The sequence below is a fragment of the Microcaecilia unicolor genome, chromosome 6, assembly GCF_901765095.1.
Source record: "Microcaecilia unicolor chromosome 6, aMicUni1.1, whole genome shotgun sequence".
Taxonomy (NCBI): Eukaryota; Metazoa; Chordata; class Amphibia; order Gymnophiona; family Siphonopidae; genus Microcaecilia; species Microcaecilia unicolor.
The window spans coordinates 115,086,237-115,113,428 of NC_044036.1; the positions used below are offsets into that span (position 1 = coordinate 115,086,237).

General features: G+C 43.6%; 1 protein-coding gene across 1 annotated transcript in view; it reads left to right on the forward strand.

The window, feature by feature from the left end:
* LOC115472463 (P-selectin-like) overlaps window positions 1-27,192 on the forward strand; it is a 236,269-nt gene that overhangs the window by 172,321 nt on the left and 36,756 nt on the right. The window contains exons 22-27 of the mRNA XM_030206753.1: window positions 5,622-5,807; window positions 7,210-7,395; window positions 10,988-11,173; window positions 14,038-14,223; window positions 15,723-15,908; window positions 16,757-16,942. Coding sequence (XP_030062613.1) covers window positions 5,622-5,807; window positions 7,210-7,395; window positions 10,988-11,173; window positions 14,038-14,223; window positions 15,723-15,908; window positions 16,757-16,942 — 1,116 coding nt within the window. The remainder of the gene's footprint in view (window positions 1-5,621; window positions 5,808-7,209; window positions 7,396-10,987; window positions 11,174-14,037; window positions 14,224-15,722; window positions 15,909-16,756; window positions 16,943-27,192) is intronic.

The following is a 27,192-nucleotide window of genomic DNA, read 5'->3' on the forward strand; positions in this document are numbered from 1 at the left end:
AGGGAAGTTTTCTTTCAGTTGGGTGGATGGGTGCCTGAAATATCTGGGGGTGCAGAACCAGACGGTTCTTTCAGAATTATATACCAGAAATATACGTCCCTTATTGTCCAACACTAGGAAGATGTTAGAGCTGTGGCGCTTGCTACCATTGTCATTAATGGAGCATATAGCTCTATATAACATGCTTGTAACATCCAAATGGCTCTACACAATTCAAATGTTACCGATATATGCAGTGCATTTTTTCTAGTGAAAAAGGTGCTGGTACTCAAATGCCATACCACCCTTCAGGTGTGGGGTGATCACGGAGAGACCCACCCCTCAATAGCCAGGCCCCCTGCAACCAGTCACAGAGTCTATGGCAAGGCAGAATTAGTGTGTAGAGCCTGAAACCTTTCATTAAAACTTGGGGACCATGGGTCAATTTTAGCAGACAATGGAAAAGGTGCCAGTACTCAGTACCCTCTCAAAAAAAGCCCTGGATATATGTAAGGATGAAAGAGGAACGTGCATTGAAATAGGAACATGTGTTGCAGGGATTTCTGTGGCAGGGGAAACATGCTCATATAGCCATGACTGTGCTGCATAAGCTGAAATCACAAGGGGTGCTGGGGACTGCTACATATGTGATATCTTAACATAGCTTGTATAAGAACATAAGAGTAGCCATATTGGGTCAGACCAATGGTCCACCTAGCCTGGTATTCTGTTTTCCAAACAGTGGCCAAGCCAGGTCACAAATACCTGGCAGAAACCCAATTAGCAGCAACATTCCATGTTACCAATCCCGGGGCAAGCAGTTGCTTCCCCATGTCTGTCTCAATAGCAGACTATGTACTTTTCTTCCAGGAATTTGAACAAACCTTTTTTAGACCCAGAAATACTAACCACTGTTACTGCATCCTCTGGCAAAAAGTTCCAGAGCTTAACTATTCTTTGAGTGAAAAAATATTTCCTCCTATTTGTTTTAAAAGTATTTCCAAGTAACTTCCTTGAGTGTCCCCTAGTCTTTGTACTTTCAGAATGAGTAAAAAATCTATTTACTTCTACTCATTCTACACTGCTCAGGATTTTGTAGACCTCAGTCATATCTCCCCTCATCCATCTCTTTTCCAAGCTGAACCTCTTTAGCCTTTCCTCATACGAGATGAGTTCCATCCCCTTTATCATTTTGGCCGCTCTTCTTTGAACCTGTTTTCTCATAGACAGAAGCTTTGAGAGCCTGTGGGGGTCTGTCTGTTAGTGCTCAGTTTGAGCTGAAAAAAAAGGATATCATGGATGTAATATAGATATAATGGATGTCCCTGGATGCCCCCATTAGGCTTGGCTGGGCTATGGTGCATCTGTATTTCATCCCTGAGCAGGATAGGGAATCTTTGCATCCTCCGGTCATAGATGCAGTGATCTCAGCAGTTACCAAGAAAAATACTGTCCCGGTTGATGGTGATACTGCCCTTAAGGGTCCTCAACCATAAGATAGAGATGCTTCTGAAGCAGAGTTTTCATGTCGTGGCATTGAAGGTTTAGGCGGCGGTTTGTGGTGGTGTTGTGGCTATGGCCTGCTTCTGCTGGATGGAGTGTGTGTTGGACAGGGAAGCAGACTACTGGCCTCTGGTGGACCAGGAGCTGGCTAAAATAGAGATAGAGTCTCCTTTTCCTTCTGACACTATGTATGACATTTTGCGCTCTTCAGCTAAGTCCATGGTGCTCAGCATGGTGGCTCAGTGTCCTTGTGGCTTCAAGGTTGGTCAGCTAATGCTGCTTCCAAGGCTAAGCTCAGTCATTTTCCTTTTAAGAGTTCCCTTGTTGTTTGGTGAGAAGCTGGATAAGTTTTTTATGTTATGGATGATAATGCTGAGCATCCCAGAACTGTTCTATGGCCAACAAGCCCAAGTCCGCAGGTAGAGGTTTGTTGGCCAGAGGGCAGTTCCGGGATACTCAGCATTTATCAGCTGGGTAGATCTAGCCCTGTTTCCTGAGGTCATTATTTACAGCAGACTCAGTCCTTTCATGGGGGCTGGAGGTGGGGTCGTGAACAAGAGAATAAGGGTTAGGAGTTAAAAGCAGCATCAAAAAGGTGGGCTTTTAGCTTAGATTTGAAGACGGCCAGAGATGGAGCTTGACGTACTGGCTCAGGAAGTCTATTCCAGGCATATGGTGCAGCAAGATAAAAGAAACAGAGTCTGGAGTTAGCAGTGGAGGAGAAGGGTGCAGATAAGAGAGCTTTACCCAGTAAACGGAGTTCCCGGGGAGGAATGTAGGGAGAGATGAGAGTGGAGAGGTACTGAGGAGCTGCAGAATGAATGCACTTATAGGTCAATAAGAGGAGTTTGAACTGAATGTGGAAACGGATAGGAAGCCAGTGAAGTGACTTGAGGAGAGGGCTAATATGAGCATAACGACACTGGCGGAATATTAGTCGTGTAGCAGAATTTTTAACAGATTGAAGAGGAGAGAGATGGCTAAGTGGGAGACCTGTGAGAAGCAAGTTGCAATAGTCTAAGCGAGAGGTGATAAGAGTGTAGATGAAGGTTCTGGTAGTGTGCTCAGAAAGGAAAGGGCGAATTTTGGTGATAGAGAAAGAAACGACAGGTTTTAGCAGTCTCCTGAATATGTGCAGAGAAGGAGAGGGAGGAGTCGAAGATGACCCCAAGGTTACGAGCTGATGAGACAGGAAGGATGACAGTGTTATTCACAGAAATAGAGAATGGGGGGGGGGGGGAGGAGGAGAGTTTGGTTTAGGGGGAAAGATAAGACGCTCGGTCAAGTTTAGTTTCAGATGGCGCTGAAACATCCAGGCAGAAATGTCAGACAGCAGGCTGATACTTTGGCCTAGATTTCGGCTGAGATTTCTGGTGTGGAGAGGTAGATCTGGGAGTCATCAGCGTAAAGATGATACTGAAAACCATGGAATGAGATCAGAGTACCAAGGGAAGAAGTATAGATGGAGAAAAGAAGAGGTCCCAGGACAGATCCCTGAGGTACACCAACTGACAGTGGGATAGAAGTAGAGGAGGATCCACTAGAGTATGCACTAAAGGTATGCTGGGAGAGATAAGAAGAAAATCAGTATCAGTTGCGGATGCGTTTTGTTACATTTGTGATTTGGTAGCCATTAGGCTATGAGATTTGTATTGTATAATTCTTGAAATGTTGAATAAAACTTACAATTGAAAAAAAAAAAGAAGAAAATCAGGAAAGAACAGAGCCCTGAAATCCAAGTGAGTAGGCTTTGATCAACAGTGTCAAAAGCAGCAGATGGATCGAGAAGAATGAGGATAGAATAGAGACCTTTGGATCTGGCCAGGAACAGATCATTGGAGACTTTAGTAAGCGCTGTTTCAGTTGAATGAAGGGGTGAAAGCCAGATTGAAGTGGATCAAGAATAGCTTGAGTTGAAAGAAAGTCAAGGCAATGGTGGTGAACAGCACGCAAAGTATCTTGGATAGGAAAGAGAGGAGGGAGATGGAGCGATAGTTGGAAGGACAGGTAGGGTCCAATGAAAGTTTTTTAAGGAGTGGTGTGACTACAGCATGTTTGAAGGCATCAGGAACAGTCACAGTGGACAGTGAAAGACTGAGGATATGACAGATAAAAGGGATGATAGTAGGAGAGATAGTGTTAAGTAGATGGGTGGGAATAGGATCACCTCTGGGCCATGTTTTCCTGAAAAAGACCAGGATTTAGAAGCTTCAGGATCAGGCTTGGTTGCTTTTAATGTCTCCGAGTCCTTGGGTGAAAGATTACCTTCAGGTGTTCGGTTCCATGGTGGCAGCCTTGGTTGTGGTTCAGTGGGCCAGAGCTCATATAAGGTCACTGCAGTATGTTGTTCTGGACAGGTGGTCTCACCAGAAGTATACAATAGAACAGGGAAGAATCAAACTCCACAGCACACAGTGGAGATGACCAATAGAACTACACAGTCCTCAGTGGTGTTCAACTGATTTTGGGGCCCTTTTACAAAGGCACAGTAGGGCTACTGCATGGGTAGCATGCAGCAAATCAGTACTACCACAAAGGGTAGCACAGGAGCCTGGAGGTTGTTCAGAGGCTATTCCAGACAGTAATTGGCAGCACCGCCATATTGCCGCAGGATTAGTGCATAAGCTCTTACTACCAAGTAAATAGGAGGCAGTAAGGGCTCATGAGGTAAATGGTCAGGAGTTAATTTTGGACTTAGCGCCTGGCCATTATTGCCGTAAATAGAAATGTGGCTTTTTGGCAGACGCTAAAAGTAGCGGCCACATTTTAGCATATCTTTGTAAAAGGACCCCTTTTTAAGTTATCTTCAACAATGACTTGAGTGGGCAAAACTTGGACCACATCAGATGATATTTTAATAAAGATATTTACACTGAGACCACTTTTGTACCTGCTGTTAGGTGAATTTTCGAAAGAGAAGGACGCCCATCTTCCGACACAAATCGGGAGATGGGCGTCCTTCTCTCAGGGTCACCCAAATCGGCATAATTGAAAGCTGATTTTGGGCGTCCTCAACTGCTTTCTGTCGTGGGGACGACCAAAATTCACGGGGGCGTGTTGGCACCGTACCGAAGGCGGGACTGGAGTGTGATATAGAGATGGGCGTCCTCGGCCAATAATGGAAAAAAGAAGGGCATCCCTGGTGAGCATTTGGCCGACTTTACTTGGTCCATTTTTTTTCACGACGAAGTCTCAAAAAGGTGCCCAAACTGATCGGATGACTTCCCCTTACTCCCACCCAAAAAAAAAAATTTAAAAACATTTTTTCCAGCCTCTATGCCAGCCTCAAACGTCATACCTATCTCCATCACAGCACTATGCAGGTCCCTGGAGCAGTTTTTAGTGGGTACAGTGCACTTCAGGCAGGCAGACCCAGGCCCATCCCCCCTATCTGTTACATTTGTGGTGGTAAATATTGAGCCCCCAAAACCAACTGTACCCACATGTAGGTGCCCCCCTTCACCTCTTAGGGCTATGATAGTGGTGTACAGTTGTGGGGAGTGGGTTTTTTTTTGGGGGGGGGGGTTGGAGGGCTCAGCACCAAAGGTAAGGGAGCTATGCAGCTGGGAGCAATTTGTGAAGTCCACTGCAGTGCCCCCTAGGGTGTCCGGTTGGTGTCCTGGCATGTGAGGGGGACCAATGCACTACGAATGCTGGCTCCTCCTACGACCAAATAGCTTGGATTTGGTCATTTTTGAGATGGGCGTCCTCGGTTTCCATTATCGCCAAAAACCGGGGACGACCATCTCTAAGGTCGACCTAAATTTCATGATTTGGGTGTCCCCGACCGTAGTATCGAAACGAAAGATGGACGCCCATCTTGTTTTGATAATATGGGTTGCCCCGCCCCTTTACGGGGCCGTCCTGCGAGGACGCCCTAATGACAACTTGGGCACCCCGTTCGATTATGCCCCTCGTGCACGTGTTGCTTCTATTTTTGGTGCGGACCTGAAGAACCTCTCTGTTTTGAGTTGTAAATGTAGATTCGTCATGTTTGTGTCTTCTTTTCTGTTACCACATAAAGACTGCATAAAAGAATCGGAAGACAACTGTAATGAAGGACCTGATTATTGATAAATTTAAATGTGTGTGCTGTACTCTCATTTTCTCACATAAACATTTCATATTTATTATTACAGCTGTGAGATGCCCCCATTTAGAAGATCCAGAAAGGGGAATCATGAATTGCTCCAGTTTCTTTGGAGATTTTACTTACAACTCCAGCTGTGACTTTTCCTGTGAGGATGGCTTTGTGAGAGATGGGCCAGGAACTCTCAAGTGCACAGCACTTGGAAATTGGACCTCACCTCCACCCTTATGCCACGGTACAGAAAGGGGTTAGAAAGGGTATCTTTGGAAGGGAAGGGTTGCTTTTTAATCTCAACAGATTGTGACATAGAAATCAATTAAAATTGTAAGGCTTGTGTATCACAGGTAATGAATGATGATAAAGTGTTCATCATACTCAGAGACAAGCACTGCATTGACTGCACTTGGCCACACAGGTCTCTGTGTCCCCCCCGCCCCGGCCACACAGGTCACTTTTTCTCTGCATAAATATAACAGTGCAAGGGTGTCCCTATAACCAGCCTCTCCAAATGAGACAGTGATCACAATTTATAACAAATTACTACTCTAACTATGAAAAGTTATTCTGTTATTATACTTCCTCTGTGTATATCAGTATGCTGCATAAGCCAGCATGTTTGAAAATATGTGAGATTAAATAAAAAATGCTACCAACAATAAAGAATGACAACATGGATGCAAATTCCACCGCAGTAATGCCCCCCCCCCAAAGAAGACCCAATTCGATCCTTCTTGGCTGCCCTAGTGGTGTAGTGGCTGCTGCGGGGGCAGGAAAGAATCCTACTCTTTCCTGCTCTCTGCTGCTCCTCTGTCTCCCTTTCCTCTTCTGTGCTGCACTGCTTGCTGCCGGGCAGGTTTTCAAAATGGCTGCCGAGGCTTCCGGTGGCAGTCTCATGCTGCCGAAGTCTTGGCAGCCAGTTTGAAAACCTGGCAGCAGCAGTGCAGCACAGAAGAGGAAAGGGAGCTAAAAATAGACAAATGACACAGGAATGGGGACCCATGGTAATCTGTGGTAAAAAAAAATTACCGCATTTACCGCAGGAGCAAAACTTTTTACCACCCCACAGGTTTAGTAAAAACCCTTGCTCCCACAGTAAAAAAACCCCTCAAAAAACGGATCTCCAGCCTCCCTTGAACCTGTGTTGTGGGGGGGGGGGGGGGGGGGGGGGTCCGCCGGACCTCCAGCCCCCGTTTTGCCTGGCTCGGGGCGGGGTTAATTAGGGTCTGGTGGTCCCATGGACCTCCAGCCCCTTTGTTTGAGAGGCATGGGCTTTTGACAGCCTAGACCTGTCAAACAAGCGTGGGAGGATTGTGCCTGAGTGCATGCTCAAGCACAATCCTCTCGCACTTCTACCCCATGATCAGAGACAATTATGTGCTTAAATTTACATGCAATTATCTCTGATCATAGGTCCGGTAAAGCCCCGCACTGTTCCAGTGCTAGTTTTAGAGCGCTGTTTGAAACAGCGTGGGGCTTTTTATCATCTGCCCATGAATACTCTATGAATGGGATAATTTTCAAGCAAACATAACATGCATACTTTCATTTAAAAATTTGCCAGTACTTGCAAAGGGGAAAGTGTGCGAGTGCTATTTTCATGGACATTCAATTATAAAATTACACCCTTAATATTGCAGCTGTGAGATGCTCAGTGTTGAAGACCCCAGACTATGGATTTATGGATTGTTCCCATTTCTTTGGAAATTTCACGTATAACACCAGCTGTGACTTCTCCTGTGAGAAAGGGTTTATGAGAGATGGATCAAGAACACTCAAGTGTACATCACTTGGAAGCTGGACAACATCCCCACCATCATGCCATGGTATGTGGAGGGTTTAAACAATTAGATTAATGCCATTTATCAGACTGCTACTGTTACAGTCTATTACTAGTTATCATTTCAACAGGGCTACTAGACACATGCAGTGCTATAATCATACACATAAAAGACCATCTCTGTTCACACAAAGATCAAGAAATGGTTAGTCCACAATCGGAAAATTAGGGAAACGTCACTGCTTACAGTTAAACAAAGATCATTAGAGAGTGCCCAATCCAAAGTATGACTAGTGAGCTGTGAGGGCTCTACTGCAAGTTGTGATAGGCCAAGAACTTCCAAATAAAAGGAGGAGTACAACTCATAGTTTTAAAGGTTAATTCCAATGAATGTTAAAATCATTGAGCACTATGAAATTTAAAAAAATGGGTGACTGAGGTAGTTATTGATAAGGGCTACTGTTAAGGCATGTTATTTTACCACTAACTCATGTTATTTTAGTACAGATCCCATTTTATGCAACGAGACCTAGTTACTAATAATTGAGGCTAAATGACACATCTTTAAAGTAGTCCATGTTTATAACTTCTCCCTGTGTCAGGTATAAGGTAAGTGAGTTCCTCAGTTGATAGCTCATTACAGAGTAATACTGGCACATTTGGTAAGTTCCAAGTTCAAGTTCCATCTTATTTGATACTAGTAAAAGAGGCCCGTTTCAGAGCAAATGAAACGGGCGCTAGCAAGGTGTTCGTCGCCAACACCCCTCCCTCCCTCCCTGGCCAACCCCTTCATTATTCTTCCATTGCTCCGCCCCCAATGTCATGACGTTTGACGTGAGGGCGGGGTCCGGAGCGATTTCCCACCCCCCCCGCCTCCCTGCCTCCCTCCCTGCCAACCACTTTGTTGTTCTGCCATTGCTCTGCCCTCGAGGGCGGGGCCCGGAGCGATTTCCCCCCCCCACGCCTCCCTGCCTCCCTCCCTGCCAACCCATTCGTTGTTCTGCCATTGCTTCACCCTCGAGGGCGGGGCCCGGAGCGATTTTGGTGGCTTCACCACCACGAACCTTTGAACCGTTTTGAAGGAAGTCAGGGCTTGGCTTCACTGACGTCAGTGTCCTCAGAACATTGAGGGTGAGTTTTATTATAGTAGATTCTGCTATAGGGTCATGACAAAGGGCACAGCAAAACAAGGAAACCTTTACAGAAGTGCACAACAAATCAAGAGAGTATAGAGGTTGACCAAATGGCGAGCCAACACAGAGATGGTGCTTGAAAATTCCTTGAATCAAAACACCAAGAGAAGGACCAAACAGGGGCCGTGTTTTGGCAGAAGGAGCCGTCTGCCTCAGGGGTCACAATAATGCTCTCTATCAGCTAGGGCGACTAGTTATGTTGACTGATGCAACAATGCTAATAGAATTAGCAATATCAGCAGGTTATATAGTGCTTAAAAAGCACAAATGTCAAAGAAGCCACTATCAAGGCGGTTTACAATTCATAACTTATGCAGTTGGCATAATAAGACTTTAGAGAATGTTAATGAGGCCTGTAGGAAATTGAGGAACAACAAGATCCTGAGAGAACAACAGTGTACCACCTCTGCCCTTTGAATCAGTATAATTGAATTAAGAAAAGAGATCTATGGGGGGCAAGCTTTGCCTTAGTGATGAGGCCCGGCGGAACGCAGTAAGCGGGGTATGCATGGCAGAGGGGCACCAGAAATTGCTATGCTTACCCATGTGCTACGCTCCACTGGCTACTGCTGCCGTACACAAGACCTACCTTGATCTTTGAAGGCTGCCCTGGTGGCATGGTGGCCTCTGAGGCTATGGGGGCAGGAAGGAACCCCACTCTTTCCTGACCTCTGCTGCTACTCTGTCTCCACTTTGATCTTCTGTGCCGCGGACGGCCCCGCCATATTTTAAAAATGGCTGCCGAGACTGCAACCAAAGTTGCAGCAGCCATTTTGGGAAAACATTGTGGCGCCACCCGCAGCAGAGAACAGCAAAGTGGAGAGCACTGGAAGTAGCAGCAGTAGGCAGGAAAGAGTGGGATTATTTCCTGCCCCTGCAGCTGCAGAGGCCATTACAACACCAGGGTGGGTGGCAAGGTAGGACTGTAGTAGGTGGGAGGGGGATGGCGGCATTACTGCGGCAGTGGTGGGGGCAGGTTTTGGCACAGTATAAGTCATCACAAGGACAATGTATAATTAAACCAATGGAGTGCATTAGGGGCTTATAGCCCATTTACAAGTGGTGAAGATTTATTCAAAGGTGAGGGTCCTAGAGTTCAGAAATGAATTAAAATGGTCTTAAACAGTTTCTTTGTCCTTCTGTTAATTATTTGTTCAAATTTTAATTATTTACTTGCTGATATTCAGCTGGCGGCGGTCAGTGTTCTTTTAAACGCTGATTGCCACCGGCTAAAGTATCCCCCGATATTCAGTGCTGGCCCATGTCTGGGCATTGGCACTGAATATCAGGGATAATTTTGGGCGGCCTGGCCACCCGGAGCTTATGCGTGTCCGTCTGATATTCAGCTGGGGATGCGTAAGAGTTATGTGTCCATAGCAGAATATTGGAACGGGGCCATATAACCCTTTTCTGTTTTAAAAAAAAACAACACCCAGCCCCATCTGGCCCCCCCCCCCCACCGCGACAATGTCTCCTCTTCCCTCCTCCAGCCCATATCAAGACCCCTGCCCCTTGACCCTCTCGTCCCGCAACCCTGAAGCTTACCTACATCCCTGGTGGTCCAATGGGGTCATTGGGGGCAGGAGCGCAGCCCCCTCGCTCCTGCCCATTGTGGTTCCTCTGTAAAACAGCTGCCACGAGAGAACCACCAAGGATATTCAGAGCTGGCATCTGCATAGCTAAGCAGCCTTATTTAGGCCAGCTCTTGAGCAGCCCTAAATGAAGCCGCTTAGCTATGCAGCTGCTGGCACCGAATATTGCCAGCACCCACATAATTTGGGGCTCCTCCCTAGTGCCACCCCTGACCTGCCCATTTTTTGCTTGAATGGTCTCAGGGGATATTCAGCTGCACTGTCCAGTTAAGTGCCACTGAATATCCCTGGTTAGGCGTCGGGAAGCTATTTAAGAGGGAAGAAGAGGCTCCTGTCTGCTTAAATTGCTATGAGTATTGTCCTCTTATTGTTTTATGCATTCTGTTCCCCATCTTGACTTCTATTTCAAGGAGAGGATAAATAAGCATTTCAAGTAAACAAAGGAGTCATTAACTGAATGGAATAATCTAGGGGACGTAGAAGGGCAGTGGGCAAACCTGAAAGGAGATAGTGTAAGGGTACCAAACTTTATGAAAGTGAATAAAATTAAAAGGAAAAGAGACTGCAAATGGTTTTATATAGAAGTAGAAGAAAAAGTAAGGAAAAAAAGGTTTTTGTTCCTAAACTGTAAGAGAGGAAGACAAGTAACAATATCTTGAAAAGCTAAGAGAAGATGGGAAAGAAGTCAGAAGAATGAAGATGCAACTTAGGCAAGTTCTGGTGGTCCTGTTCTCTGATCTCATCAACACTTTACAGAGTTTTTTTAATCTCACCAGCTTTGAAATTTTAAAACTGTATAACATATTTTAGATTGTTATTCTTTGATATCCTTACATAATTTTTAATATTGTAGTTGTAAAATGCCCAGAGTTGGTGGCTCCAAACCAGGGAATCATGAATTGCTCCCATTTCCTTGGAAACTTCACTTATAACTCCAGCTGTGACTTTTCCTGTCAGGATGGGTTTGTAAGAAATGGGCCTAGAACACTCAACTGCACATTGCTTGGAAACTGGACTACTCCCACACCATCATGCCACGGTATGAAAAAGCATTTACAAGGTTTATTAGTGGGACTGAAATAATACCTTCAATTGTGCAACGCCCCTGCCACCATTCCATAAAAATATAACACATGCTTTCATTAAAGTCATGCTCCCAGCCTCCAAACACCCCCATTTCCAAATTGTTCCACCATGGTTTTTCTTCCCACCCCAATACTCCTCCCTCCATTGGTTTGGCATCTCTTCCTCCCTTGGGTTGGTATCTTTCCTCTCCCTGTCTCTCTTTCCCCCTCCTCTATTCTCCTCCCCCTTTGGCAGCACTGTTCCCTCACCTCTCTCACTCCCCCGAGAGGGGGTGCAGGGGGGAAAAATTGGCAGTGCAGGGGTCTCTCTCTCCTCTCCTGATGGGACCTGGGTGATCACATTCCAACTGGAGCAGGAGAGAGAAAACTCCAACACTGGGCCCCCTTGCATTGCCTGCCTAGCAGCTGCTGGGACCTCAGGCCAGCAATGCTCAGTTTTGAGACAGAGTGTGTGCGACCTGAGGAAAACAGTCGCATGGGCAGGTAATGCTGGGCAGAGGAAGGATCCATGCTGCCTGCAGCTGGTGGGACCAGCCAAGGTACCTCGGGCGGCGGGGGGGGGGGGCGATGACGATTTGGGGGGATGGCGGCGATGACGATTCTGCCCCGGGCCCGGCGACCCTGTCCCGGCTCAGTCTCTCAGCGGCCCTATCCCTGCAACCCTGTAAAGTTTGTGTCAGTCACTGGCAGCAGCCCCTGGGTCTTCCATCTGGCATGTCTCGCCCACAGGAAATTTGCATCAGAGGAAGCAAGATGGGGGGGGGGGTGGGAGGGGGAGAGAAAGAAGGGGAGAGAACAATTTGGGGAGGAGGGAGAGGAAAAATGGCTTTGAGATCAGAAGCTGGGTATTATGGTGCCTTTATTCACCTGTGTCCTAGGGCAGAGCCTTACCTGGTCCAGTGGTTAAGCTGGCCCTGATGGTTTAGCTGGGTGGGAGCCTTTTCTGCTTGGTTAGATCTTGCTAGAAATTGATTTCTAAATCTTTAATCTGGATTTAAATATGACCAGAGAGGGAGCATGATACACTGACTTGGGAAGTCTGTTCTAGTCAAATGGTGCAGAAAGGTACATAGGCACCTTTAAACGCTGTCACTCCTTTGTGTTTGATCTCATGTGTTCCCTGAAGCAAGGCTAGGTTTGTTCTCACCATTTGCACTGATGGGAAATCTTGAGAACTCTGATTTCCCCCTAATTTAGTAATAAACAAGGGATGTAGCCAGACATTTTATAGCATGTATCAAAGTTCTAAAACTGTTTGAAAAAGTGAAATATATCCAGGACAAAAAGGAAAAGGACTTCAGTATCAAGAGCTTTGAACTGATGCCCTCAGGTGCTCAATAGCACCACCAAAACAATAGTCTGGTAGGATCAAAGAAAGTCATAAATTTTCATGGGCCATGTTCAGAGAAATATAATTTGAGGCTGGAGCCTAAAAGTGACCTCTCTATATTATGTAACAGATCAGTGGCTGGGCCCTCAGCCAAGGATGACCACTGCAGCAACTGAGCTAAGTGAGATGGGGTGGGGAGGTAGAGGATAGGAAAGAGAAAGAAAAAGAAAAAGAAGGGAAATATCCCCAAGTGGTTGCACAAAGTATCACATACCATATAAAATGAGTTTATCTTGTTGGGAAGACTGCATGGGACCGTTCAGGTCTTTACCTGCTGTCATTTACTATGTTACTATCAGGCTAATTTTTGAAAGAGATGGATGTCCATCTTCCGACATAAATCGGTACTTGGACGTCCATCTCTCAGAGACGTCCAAATCGGTATAATCGAAACTCGATTTTGGACGTCTCTAACTGAAGTCCGTCGCAAGGATGTCCACAAATTTCAAGGGGGCATATCGGAGGCGTGGTGAAGGTGGGACTTGGGCGTTCCTAAGACTTGGACGTCTTTGACTCATAATCGAAAAAAGCAGAGACGTCCATGACTACAACTTGGACATTTTCACCCAGATGTGTTTTTATTACGAATAAGGCACAAAAAGGTGCCCAAAATGACCAGATGAACATTGGAGGGAATCGGAGATGACCTCCCCTTACTCCCCCAGTGGTCACTAACCCCCTCCCACCCTGAAGAAACATCATTAAAAATATTACGTGCCAGCCTCTATGCCAGTCTCAGATGTCATACTCAGGTCCATGACAGCGCATGCAGGTCCCAGGAGCAGTTTTAGTGGGTACTGCAGTGCACTTCAGACAGGTAGACCCAGGCCCATACCCCCCCTACCTGTTACATTTGTGGAGGAAACAGCGAGCCCTCCAAAACCCACAAGAAACCCTCTGCGCCTACATATAGGTGTCCCCCTTCACCCGTAAGGGCTATGGTTGTAGTGTACTGTTGGGGGTAGTGGGATTTTGGGGGGTTTGGGGGGCTCAGCACACAAGGTAAGAGAGCTATGTACCTTGCAGCATTTTATAAAGTCCACTGCAGTGTCCCCTAGGGTGCCCAATTGCTGTCCTGGCATGTCAGGGGGACCAGTGTACTAGAAATGCTGGCTCCTCCCACGTCCAAATAGCTTGCATTTGGACGTTTTTGACTTGGACGTCTTTGGTTTCGAAAATCGCCGAAAGTCAAAGATGTCCAAATCTAAGGACGTCCTTGGTATTTTCGAAACAAAAGATGGACGTCCATCTTTTTTTCAAAAATACGCTTTTCCCCGCCTCCGGATTTGGATGTTTTACAAAGACGTCCAAATCCCAACTTAGACGTTTCTTTGAAAATGCCCCTCTAAGTATGTTACATGAAGGCTCAAGGTGCAATAGCCCAACAGAGGCCAGTGGTGATGGGATGTTTATATATTAATATTACAGCTGTGAAATGCCTGGCGTTAGAGGCCCCAACCCAGGGACTCATGGACTGCACTCATTTCTTTGGAGATTTCACTTATAACTCTACCTGCAACTTTTCTTGTGAAGAGGGCTTTGTGAGAGATGGAATGGGAGCAGCTGAATGCACAGTGTTTGGAAACTGGACAGCACTTCCTCCATTATGCCATGGTATGTGCCACACTGTTATCTGACAGGACATCTCGTTGTGCTAAATATCAGTGCCAGACAGTGGGTTTTCACCAATGTGAAAGAATAAAATAGATTTTTTTTTCAATATGTTCAGAATACAGCTTGTGAAAGATAGAAATTTACAGGTCAATATTTTAAAAAATGCTTATTCAGATAACACCTACTATCCGGATATGTGCCACTGACCAGGTTATTCAGGGTACTGCCTATAAATATCCTTACAGACCACTTCAGCACTAATGGGAAAGCATCTGGGCTCTGCCCCAACAATCTCAAAACTTATCTGCATAGTGGCAATATTCTGTCCATTATGGGGTAGATTCAAGAAAGAGCACTGAAATTTAGGTGCCGGGATGATGTGTGCTAAGCATGAATTCTATAACAGCAGTTGTGTGCAAAGCTGCCATTATAGAATACTAGCGTAAGTCTGCAGTTTTGTGCCTAACTTTAGGTGTGAGCACTTATGTGATGCCAAAGGCTGGTTTAAGTGCTTCCGCTTAACTGTTCACATAATAATGCTTAACAAACCTTCCTAAGCACAACTGACATGGGTGGAGGTTCTCTGGAAATTCAACTAGCATGCCGGTTGAGGTTCCTGGTCTACATTTCATTGCTACTAGTTAAGTGATTGAATATATTTTGAAAAGCTGAAGTTAGCTTTATTAGATTTTTTTTATTTTTTAAGAAAAGGACACTTAAAAAAATTCTATTTGAAAATGTTGCTGCACTGAGAATATATCACTTAAAAAATACCATACTGGATCAATGACAATTTGCACTTGACTGCCTGAAAATTGTTTACTAAGCAGTACGGTTGCATTAACTCTGAAGATCCTTCACAACATATAAAAAATATGTAGTAGCTTTATAGAAGTGAATCTGTGCTTGGGAAGGTTTGTTAAGCATTATTATTTGATGGTCCCCACACAGATATAAATTGAATTTGTCCAGTCTATGCACTTAACTGTTGGCAGTTAGGTGTGTAACTCCAAGGGTTCTATAACCTGCACACTTAACTCCTAGACACACCCTTGATCTGCCCATGCCCCTCCCATATCCACGTCCCATTAGAAGTTGGGTGCCATAGAATTTGCACGTGCAAATTCTAGAACAGTTACTAAGAACAGTTGGGCATATAACTGCTACTTGGTGCACCAACATAAGTCAATAAGTGGCTGTTAACACCAATTAGCAGTCAATTATCAAATAAAGTTGCATGTGCGTCTTTGGTTTCGAAAATCGCCGAAAGTCAAAGACATCCAAATCTAAGGACGTCCTTGGTATTTTCGAAACAAAAGATTTTTTTCAAAAATACGCTTTTCCCCGCCTCCGGATTTGGATGTTTTACAAAGACGTCCAAATCCCAACTTAGACGTTTCTTTGAAAATGCCCCTCTAAGTATGTTACAATGAAGGCTCAAGGTGCAATAGCCCAACAGAGGCCAGTGGTGATGGGATGTTTATATATTAATATTACAGCTGTGAAATGCCTGGCGTTAGAGGCCCCAACCCAGGGACTCATGGACTGCACTCATTTCTTCGGAGATTTCACTTATAACTCTACCTGCAACTTTTCTTGTGAAGAGGGCTTTGTGAGAGATGGAATGGGAGCAGCTGAATGCACAGTGTTTGGAAACTGGACAGCACTTCCTTCATCATGCCATGGTATGTGCCACACTGTTATCTGACAGGACATCTCGTTGTGCTAAATATCAGTGCCAGACAGTGGGTTTTCACCAATGTGAAAGAATAAAATAGATTTTTTTTTCAATATGTTCAGAATACAGCTTGTGAAAGATAGAAATTTACAGGTCAATATTTTAAAAAATGCTTATCCAGATAGCACCTACTATCCGGATATGTGCCACTGACCAGGTTATTTAGGGTACTGCCTATAAATATCCTTACAGACCACTTCAGCACTAATGGGAAAGCATGTATATGCATTTTCTTCATATCAATATTAAAAATAAGATAAAGTGGAATGCGCTAATCAATACCTAGGTACTTGACTTGCAGTTTGAATTGATTGTTACAACTCTCTTTTTATGCTCTGTAAAGCCTCATGTTTTGTTATGGACTTGCCTCAGTCTAAAGATAACTCTAATAATAAAGGGAGTGTGAGATAAATGTAAGCTTAGCCGAGATTGGGTGGCGGAGCCGGTGGTGGGAGGCAGGGCTGGTGGTTGGGAAACAGGGCTAGTGCTGGGCAGACTTCTATGGCATGTGCCCTGAAAATGACAGATACAAATCAAGGTAAGGTATACACAAAAAGTAGCACATATGAGTTTATCTTGTTGGGCACACTGGATGGACCGTGCAGGTCTTTTTCTGCCATCATCTACTATGTTACTATTTACTATGTTACTATATCTTTCTGACTGTTACTTTGGGAAAACTTGCTAATGCTCACACTGCCTTGGATCATCATCATAGGCAATCATTCAGCCAGTGTGCTGTGTGCATCCTTATAAATTATTGACTCGGCATCTGTTTTCTAAATTTACTTCCAGTGATGGCCTGCAGTAAGCTGTCAAGTTCTGCACCAAGAGTGATGAATTGTTCACACCCCATCAGGAGCTTCAGTTATCGATCAACCTGCAACTTTCATTGCACTGAAGGCTACGTGTTGAATGGGACAGAAAGCATTGAATGCCAACCATCAGGGCACTGGTCAAACAAGATGCCAGTCTGTACAGGTAGAATGCTTTCAAATGTAAAACTGCCATCAGACAGCAGTCAGGTGATTCCCTGAGGGGGCAACAGAAATCATGGGTCCCAGTACGGTAGCGGACAGGCTTTGGGGATAATGAGCCTTTTGGTAGGTGGCCACCAGAGCTTAGTTACCACATGAATTTGTTGTGACTCATAAGCCACATTTCCACAACATACTACAGTAAAGTCTTGATCAGCCAACATAAATGGGATCGAACCATTGACGGAAAAGTGAAAAGTCAGACAGTATGGAAAACAATGGTAAAAGCAGGGTCTCAAGTCACAATGATGCTGTTTTGCTGTAAAAGCAGGGTCCCGGGTCTGAAACAAATTGTCTCAGGTGCAAAACTTCCCTCTGTGCTATGCTAGAAAAATGGAAAGAGAATCAATGACATCACCAGAGGGAGTGTGTGTGTGTGTGTGTGTGGGGGGGGGGGGGGGGGGGGGGGGGGGGGGGTCTGTCGGATATGCTGGATTAGAAAAGGTCAGATAATCGAGACTGTATTGTAATTAAAAATTACTTTATTCTATACACTAACGGGTCAATACTGAAAAAGATTTAACCGGGCAGGAGAAGTTCCTGCTAGGTTCATTTGCAGTAACCTGGGCAAACCCGAATATTCAGCAGCATATACCTGGATAGTGAAGCTGATTATCTGGGCAATCCTCTGCAGCATTATCTGTGAGTGCCAGGGAGGTCCAGAAGCAGCAAAAAGGTATCCTTAGTTAATGGGGTACCTATTTGGGTATTACCTCTGAATATTGATCATACCTGGGTAACTCACTCTAGCCACCCTAGACCAGATAATCAGTGTCAGTACCCGGATAGAGGCCAGCAATGAATATTGGCATACAATTTATCCAGCAGGTGCCAGCCTATAAAGAAACACTAATGGCAACTGGATGAATATTGACCAGTCAGTTACTAGAATTTGCTTTACAATGAGATTAGAGGACTAAGGGGCAAATAAAAATTGAATAAAGTATAGTTTTCTTGCTGAATACGTTCAAGTGGTGACCTCACTGTATAATATCTCGGCCAGTTCTCAGCAAGATGATCACTGCTCCTCTAATATTTATTTATTTATTTATTTATTTATTACATTTATACCCCACATTTTCCCACCTATTTGCAGACTCAATGTGGCTTACAAAGTACCGTAAAGGCGTTTGCCATTTCGGTTGATAACAAATACAAGATTGCGTTAAGGTCAAATGTGGTAGAAGTGAATCGGGCGTCCTGGGGTTGAGGGGAAAGGGAAAGTAAATTGTCCAGTATGAACATTGATTATGTTGTGTTGCTGGGTGTGAGGATTTATGTTGGATCGGTGGGATAAGCTTTTTTTGAAGAGGTGGGTTTTTAATGATTTCCTGAAGTTTAGGTGGCCATGTATTGTTTTCACTGCGTATGGGAGTCCATTCCATAGTTGTGCGCTTATGTAGAAGAAGCTAGATGCATAAGTTATTTTGTATTTTAGCCCTTTACAGTTTGGGTAATGTAGGTTTAGGTATGATCGTGCTGATCCGAGTCTGTTTCTAGTTGGTAGATCTATGAGGTCAGTCATATATCCTGGGACTATGCCGTAGATGATTTTGTGGACCAATGTGCAGATTTTGAAGATGATCCGTTCTTTGACTGGCAGCCAGTGCAGCTTTTCTCGAAGGGGTTTTGCACTTTCGAATTGTGTTTTACCATATATCAGTCTAGCTGTTGTGTTTTGCGCAGTCTAGAGTTTTTTATGAGTTGTTCTTTACATCCTGCATAGATTCCGTTGCAGTAATCTGCATGGCTTAGGACCATTGATTGTATTAGTTTACGAAAGGTATCCCTCGGGAAGAAAGGTTTTATTCGTTTGAGTTTCCACATTGAGTAGAACATTTTCTTTATTACGGTTTTTACTTGGCTCTCGAGAGTGAGGTTGCGGTCGATTGTGACTCCGAGTATTTTTAGGTTGTCTGAAATAGGGAGTGTGTGTCCTGGGGTGTTTATGGTTACGGGTTTGTAGCTGTTATGTTGATATGAGAGGATAAGGCAGTGTGCTTTTTCAGTGTTCAGTTTCAGTTGGAATGAGTTTGTCCAAGAGTCCATGATGTTCAGGCCATCATTGATTTCATTGGTTTTTTTCAGTCAAGGCATGTCTGAAGGGAATGTAGATTGTAACGTCATCTGCATAGATGAATGGGTTAAGGCCTCGATTGGATAAGGACTTTGCTAGTGGGATCATCATCATGTTGACGAGTATTGGTGATATTGGTGATCCTTGAGGTACTCCACAGGCTGCTTTCCACGGTGGTGATATGTTTGAATTTGATTTTACTTGGTATGTTCTGGTGGTTAGAAAGCCTTTGATCCAATTGAGTACGTTTCCAACAATCCCGAAGTGGCAAAGGAGTCTTAGTAGTATATTATGGTTTATCATGTCGAATTGAAGGAGAAGTATGCTTTTACCTTGTTTAAACCTCCTCGTTTAAACTGTTTACTGAGTATTTTCACCAAAAAAGAATAAAAAATGAAAGCAGAAAAGTTGTATAATTTTTTCTTTTTATTCAACTGTCAATTCCATGACAGAGCTATGCAAGAATATTACATAGGAAGCAAGTACGGAGAAACAATCTCATCAGTTACAGAGATGAAGTTGCTTACTAATACAAATATCTCCTTTCTTATATACACATAATTCTGGCATCATCACACATCCCTTACATGTTATTTAGCTCTTTACTAATTTATCTCAAGCCATCTGGCGTCTAACTTTCTCTCCCCTTTTTTTCCCTTCTGCAGTACTATCAGACACAAGTTTCACATGTCTTGCCAACCTTTGTTCTTACTTTCAACTCATGGTCATGCTGTAGACATCCTGTTCCTCTACCCCCTTCTTCCTCAGGACTCTCAGTACATTCTTGATAAAGGTTATTATAATGTCAGATTTTCAGTGTCAGCTATTCCAGCTGCACTTCTGGAGTCCATTTTATATTTGTGACTCCATTTTGTCAGTTTTTTTTTTTTAAATTTTTAACAAGAATCTTTATTGAGTGAAACCACAAAGTACAACTCAAAACTTTACAGACATTTATCATACAGGTTCCTCTCATAATAATTTGCATAGTACATAAAGACTCCTAATGCAATTTTCATAAAAAGCAATAACATTTCTTGTAACATTTAAACCTTTTATATATCCCCATTGCCCCCAAAGAACTCCACCTCCCTCCCCCCTCTTCTCTATGTCTCATCCCTAAAGAAGATTCCAAGATCCATGTCTACGATAACGATTTGGTCACTGGTGCCCAAATCTGTTCCCATTTTGCTAGGGTTTTATTCTCCTTAGCCATTAATTTTTCCATACTACTTATGTACCACACCAAATTGCACCATCTCCGTATTGAAGGACATCCATTCTGTTTCCACATCCGTGCTATCAGCAAACGAGCTGCATTGAAGCAGTGTTTTGCCAGCTGGCTTCCTTGATTAGTGAGCCCCCTGATCGGTTTATTAAATAAAAACACTGCCGGATCCCATGGTATGGTACCCTCCACCCATCCATGCAACCTGCCTCGTACTGATTTCCAAAAGGCTTGTACTTTTCTACAGGACCACCAAATGTGTCCCATTGTGCCAATCTGCCCACATCCTCTCCAGCATAATTTCGATGTCCCAGGATACATATGATGTAACCTCGCCGGAGTGAGGTACCACCGATATATTACTTTTGTACAATTTTCTTGGATATTGACTGCTCGAGAGCTGTGGACTGAGGCTCGCTCCATCTGTTGCCATACTTCAGGGGTATATGTCACTCCCAATTCGCTTTCCCACTTATCCCGGTGTCTACAACTAACCCCCAGGGAGTCCCTCAAATGTCTGTATAACTTGGAGATCAGTCCCTTGGACTCTTCAGTTTCTACACATAGTTGCTCTAAAAATGTAACTTCCCCACTTAGCTTGCGCTTCAAACCTGCTGTCTGAAGGAAATGAATGATCTGATTATATGCATATTGATCTTGCTGAGGTAAGTCATATTCACTAGCCAACTCCCCAAATGTAATGAAGCGCTCATCTTTCATTAACTGCCCCCACCATATCAATCTATTTTTCCGCCATTTAATAAAAGGAGACAATGTGCATCCAGGAGGGAATGCTGCATTATAGGCTATGGGTGTTAGGCGTGATTCATAGAATCCTTTCATTCTCTCTAATTTGTCCCAACAAGAGAAGGTGTACTGAATGATCGGATTTAAGGGTTGAGGTAAACACCGATATCTAGGCGCCAGCCACAATATTTGTCCCAACCTTAGTGGGTTCTGTATCATATACTGCTCTATCCTAATCCAAAGCTTATGGTCTGACTCATGGAACCACTCAATCGCAGCTTTCGCTTGGGCAGCTCTGTAATATAACCCCAAGTGTGGTACCCCTAATCCACCCTTACTTTTCCTAGCTGCATATAAAAGGGACCTAGGGAGACGAGCCCTACGACCCTGCCATATAAAGTGCTCTATTCTGGTTTGAAGCAAGTGAAGCATATGGTTATTAATTGGAAGTGGTATAGACTGAAATAGATAAAGCAGACGTGGGAGAATATTCATCTTCACAGTTGCCACTCTCCCAAACCACGAGAGATGTAATGGGTCCCATCTATCTAAATCTCTCCTAATTTCCTTAATTAAGGGCAAATAATTGGCTGCACTCATGTCATTCAATTTACAGGTAAGTACCACCCCCAAATACCGCAATCCCTGCTTGACCCAGGTCAGCGGGTAAGTCTGACAGCAGGTCTGATAGTCTCTTTCCTCCATTTCCACTGCCATGGCCTCAGTCTTTGCATAGTTAATTTTAAAGCCTGATACTTGGCTATATGACTCAATCTCAGCAAACACTGCTGGTAGAGATGTTAAGGGAGAGGTTAAGGTCAACAGAATGTCATCTGCAAAGAGAGCAATTTTTGACTCCCACCTCCCCACCTTCAATCCTTGGACTGCAGGATTGGATCTTATATTATGAGCTAAAGGTTCCAGTACAAGAGCAAATAATAAGGGGGAAAGAGGGCAACCCTGACGAGTTCCTCGAGATAACTCAAAAAAGGGGGAAGAGTTACCATTAATCTTGACGCATGCCCTAGGTGCAGTGTATAATTCTTGTATTAACCCTCTAAACATAGGTCCAAACCCAAACTTTTGTAAGACCGAATGCAAAAAAGACCAATGCACCCGGTCAAAGGCCTTCTCCGCGTCTATACTTAGCAAACAGCATGAGGACTTTTGTTGTTGCGCCAAGTATATGACATCCATCGTCCTCCTAATATTATCAGAGGCTTGTCTACCCATTATAAAGCCTACCTGATCAGAGTGTATTAGAGTTGGTAAAATATCTACTAACCTAGTGGCCATTACTTTAGCTAGGATTCGTACATCCACATTTAATATAGAAATCGGACGGTATGAAGCACATTCAGTTACCTCCTTATTGGGTTTGGGAATAACTGCTATCCATGCATCCTTCATGGTTGGAGGCAAATTCCCTCCTTCCCTAACAAAATTCAAAACCTCTGTCAATATAGGTGCGAGATATGGAGCAAATGTTTTGTAATATTCTCCAGTATATCCATCCACCCCCGGAGATTTGCCTGTCTTCAGAGTCTTGATAGCTTTAAGTACCTCCTTAACCTCTATCGGAGCCTCCAATTTGCTCCAATGCTCCGGGAGCAGAGCTGGAAGATTTATTTCCTCTAGGTATGCCTGGATAGCAGTAGTTTGTATAGATGGATCTTTAGTATATAATTCAGCATAAAATTCCCTAAATCGCTCCCCGATAGCCTGAGATGTGGAAAGAGTCGTGCCCCTTTTATCTTTAACCCGGAATATGTTTCTATCCATCCTAAGTTTACGTAAACGAAGTGCCAGTTGACGATTAATTTTATTTCTTCCATTGTATGCATGGAGACGGAGTTTCTCATTAATAAAATCAAGGTCTCTAAGAAGCAGCTCGTCTAATTGGAGCCTCGCTTCCTGAAGAGATCTATATATCCTAGATGAGCCTGTTTGCTTATGGATAAGCTCAAACTCCTCAATCTTGCCCCTCCAGTACCGCTTCAGCGATTCCCGATGTCGCTTAAGGTGACCCGCCACTGTCATAAAGTGGCCACGTGATACCGCTTTCAAAGCATCCCAGACAACAGCAATAGAAGGGCCTGAATCCAGATTAAAGTTTAAATATTCTTTAAGCATTTTCACATAATCTGCACAGATGTGTTCATTTTTTAGCATAGTGTTATTAAAGGTCCACCTTTTCTGTCCATCTACTATCCCAGAGAAGGACAGTAGTACCTCACAAGGAGCATGATCTGAAATAGTGATATTTCCAATTTGTGTGTCTTTCACTTGTCCCCCCAGTAGTTTATCTAGGAAGAGAAAATCTATACGGGAGTATGTGGCATGTACTGAGGAGTAGAATGAGTAATCCCTGTCCAGGGGGTGTCCATCCCTCCATGTATCAAAGAGACCCATCTCTTCCACCCATGTAGCCATCTGACCCGCCAGTGTTCTATCCACTCGGGAGACAGATCCCGATCGATCTAAGTTCGGGTCCATGGTAACATTAAAATCACCTCCCAATATGAGTTGGCCTCCTACTATAGGTCTAATATTTCTCTTTAACGTTTTTAAAAAGGAGGTTTGGCTTGCATTTGGCCCATATATGGATCCCCAAGTATATTCCTTAGATTCCAACGTTCCCCGAATGAGAAGATATCTCCCTGCTGGGTCTCTCTTAATTTGCTGAACTTGTATGGGTATACTATCATGAAAGAGTAAAGCCACTCCTCGCTTCTTACTATTTGCAATATCAGAGGCAAAGTAAATTTTTGAATATGAGGCAGGGTGAAACAAATGTTCATGCGCTCGTTTCAAATGTGTTTCTTGTAACATTACCACCTGTGGATGCAATCTGGCTAACTCTTGGTATATCAACTGTCTCTTTCTCGGAGAATTCAAACCCTTAACATTCCAGGTAATTATTTTTAAATCTGATAACATTTAACTCCTTCAAGTAAAGACAGCATATACCAGCATATACCAGCACCTATAATAGAATCTTTCCCTCTTATCGACATAGAAGAAGAATAACTCCCCCCACCCACCTTCCCCTTCCCCTACCCCAACAGTGTATTCCATGTGGGAAATGCAGAAAACAGAAAAAAGAAAACTTCCCACACTTACCCACATTAAACTCCCAACAAGGTCAACAGCCTCTCTCCCGGCCCGATTCCCTGACTTCCCTTCATCCCTGAAATACGACCCTCCAATTCAATACAAGTGCATCTTCCCTTTCACTTCTCTGGGTGCACTCTTATCATGAATAACAAAACCTTAGTATTGTCCCAGATCATGTCACAGATCGTGTTGTCGTCTTTCGCGGTTTCTTTGCTTTATTGAAGACTTGTTTCCATTGATGAACTTTATCCCGTGCCTTATTAGCCGCTGTTGTCTCCTCAGCTTCCATCTCCATTAGGCCTGCCAGTTGAAGAAGTTGTTTCGCATCTGCTACAGTGCGTGCTCGGTGTGATTTGCCTGCTATAACAAAGCAAAGGGCAAATGGGAATGCCCATCGATATTTAATGTTATGTTTGTTCAAAGTGCCCAGTATTGGTTTCATCTCTCTACGCCATTGCAACGTATTTGCTGATAGATCTTGATATACTGTTATCAACGTATCATTATACATCAGTTCTTTCTGCTGGCGTGCCAAGGCAAGTAACTGCTCTTTTTCAGAGAATTTCCAAAACCGAACAATAATGTCTCTTGGTCTGTTAGTTTGCGGTTTACCCAGTGCTCTGTGGGCCCTCTCAACCTCTGGTAAAGGCGTCTCTGGCTGTGCCGCTAGGAGTTGTCCACAGACCTCTTGTACAATTTTCAGGACCTCTTCCTGGGTCTCTCCTTCTGGTATCCCGCGAAATCGCAAATTTTTACGTCTACTGCGATTTTCAATGTCGTCTAGCTTATATTGCAATTCAGACATCTGCGTTGTAATTCCTTCCTCACGCTGATGCATTTGCTGTACTACTTCCACGTGTTCATCCATCCGCACTTCTAAATCTTCAATACGGGTACCTACTTCTTTAAGTTCACCTCTTAAATTATCAATGCGCTCTACTATGTCCGCTTTCATATGAGCTAAGTCCTTTCTTAAATCCATTAACAAACGAGCAGAATGCGATTTCCTCACACTGCCTGTGTCTTCTTCCGATCTTTCCGACTCAAAATCTGAGGCCTCCTCGAGGTGTGGTGAGACATGGCGCGAGGGTGTTTTAGATGTACGCTGGCTACTGCGCATCGCGCTTTTCGCCTCTAAATTCTTTAATTTTTGCGTCATGCTCCCTTCCTACCTTTCGGCCGAGGTTCTATCAGCGGGAAAGATTCAAAATACGTCGTATTTATTGCTAAAGTTCGCTATTTTAGCTGGATTGTTCGGGAGCTACAAAATCAGGCTTCCATCGAGGACAGTGACGTCACCGGAAGTTCCCATTTTGTCAGTTTTAATATATACAATCCTCCCTTGAACACTGTGTACAGTGTTCACATATTTAGGCAAACACTATAGTATGTCTAGCATGTTTGAGCTCGATAGGGATGTAGTATTTCTCATTACTCCCTTTCTAGAGGCCGTCATAGCTAGCATACAGTTTCTGTCAAGTGTTATTCACTGTTAATCTTTGAATAGATTTTATTACATGCCATTCTTTCCTTTGTTTGTCCATGTACTGGATATATGTTAATATGTTCCCCCTGTGTTATCATAGTGGTAGTTGTTATCCTTGTCATCATTTTCCCACATAATTTCATACAGCATGGGATAAGGCAAAGTAACAACAATATTACAATTATGAAGACTGTGACAAATGACACCAGACCCTTCAACCAGGGGCTCAAGGATCCAAACCATCCAGTTATTGAATCCCACCAAGATGTGTCTAAAATTCCCTTATAATCACTCACTTCAATTCTTGCCAGTGAAAGGATGCGCTGCATTGCATTTTTCACAATTATTGATTGATTTCTAATAACTGAACAACATGATGTATCATTCACTATGCCGCATACTCCTCCGGATTGGGCTAACATAAAATCAACCGCCATGCGTGTATGCATTGCATATCTCGCTGTGTCATCAATCTCCTCTTGAAGTGCTGTTATAGCTATATCTAATTCATGTGTTACAACATGTAATAGTGATTGTAAGCGTCTGATTGACATACCCATTTCAGCTGCAATGGCAGATCCTGCAAATGGAAGCCATCCAGTGGCTGACAAGGCATCTAAACGTGTCTTGGTCATTGGATATGTACTATTAATATAATCTAATGCTAATTGTAAAGCTTGATCATCTCCTGTCAAAGCACTAAAGGAGGTACTGGAAACATCTCTTTTACGTCGTCTCTGACTATTAGAACTATGTGATGTGTCATTTAATGGAATGATCAAATCAAATAAATTTAGTTGAACAAGAGTGCAGAACTTATAACATGATGGAAGATAAGTGTACAGGATATTATCACATAACAAATAATCCCCTAACCGTAAAGACTGTAGAGAAGTTAGGTTATGATATAAAGCATAGGTTTGAGAAAAGAGAAAAATAGGATTATTTGGTTCTTTAACTGAAGAACAAGCAGTAGGTACAGCAGTAATGGCTTGTATAGAAGAGGCATTAAATTGACATAATGAAAAAAAGAAAGTCAAATTTGTGAGAGTAAGGTTAGTAGAGGTCACATAAGAGGTTGTCAGTGTCCGATTACAAGTTGTTTTGTTAGCACAGGCTATGGACGTTGCAGTCTGATTTATGACATAGGATCCTTGTAACACAGTCCAATTTCGGGATTGTATGTCATAAGTATAATTACATAAAACATTAGGCATCTTACCCTGAAGTAAACTAGAATTTATCAGACACCAATAGTTTAGTGTAGGAATAGTATGAGCAAACAAAGAAGGCAGGCGTTGAGCAGTAACATTGGTCCAATATTGCCTATGCTCATGATCCCGACCCAAATAGCAGGTACCATTACTGAAACAGTCATGAATACCTTGCAACTTAATCATAGAATAAGGATGAACATGTGCTGGAATGGTAGTCACAGAAGTGACAAGTGGAGTGCAAACAATACAGTTAGTCAGATTAAGAGTCTTTGAGGCATGTTGAATTCTCTCAACATATGTATTGAGTCCATAAGTAAGTCCT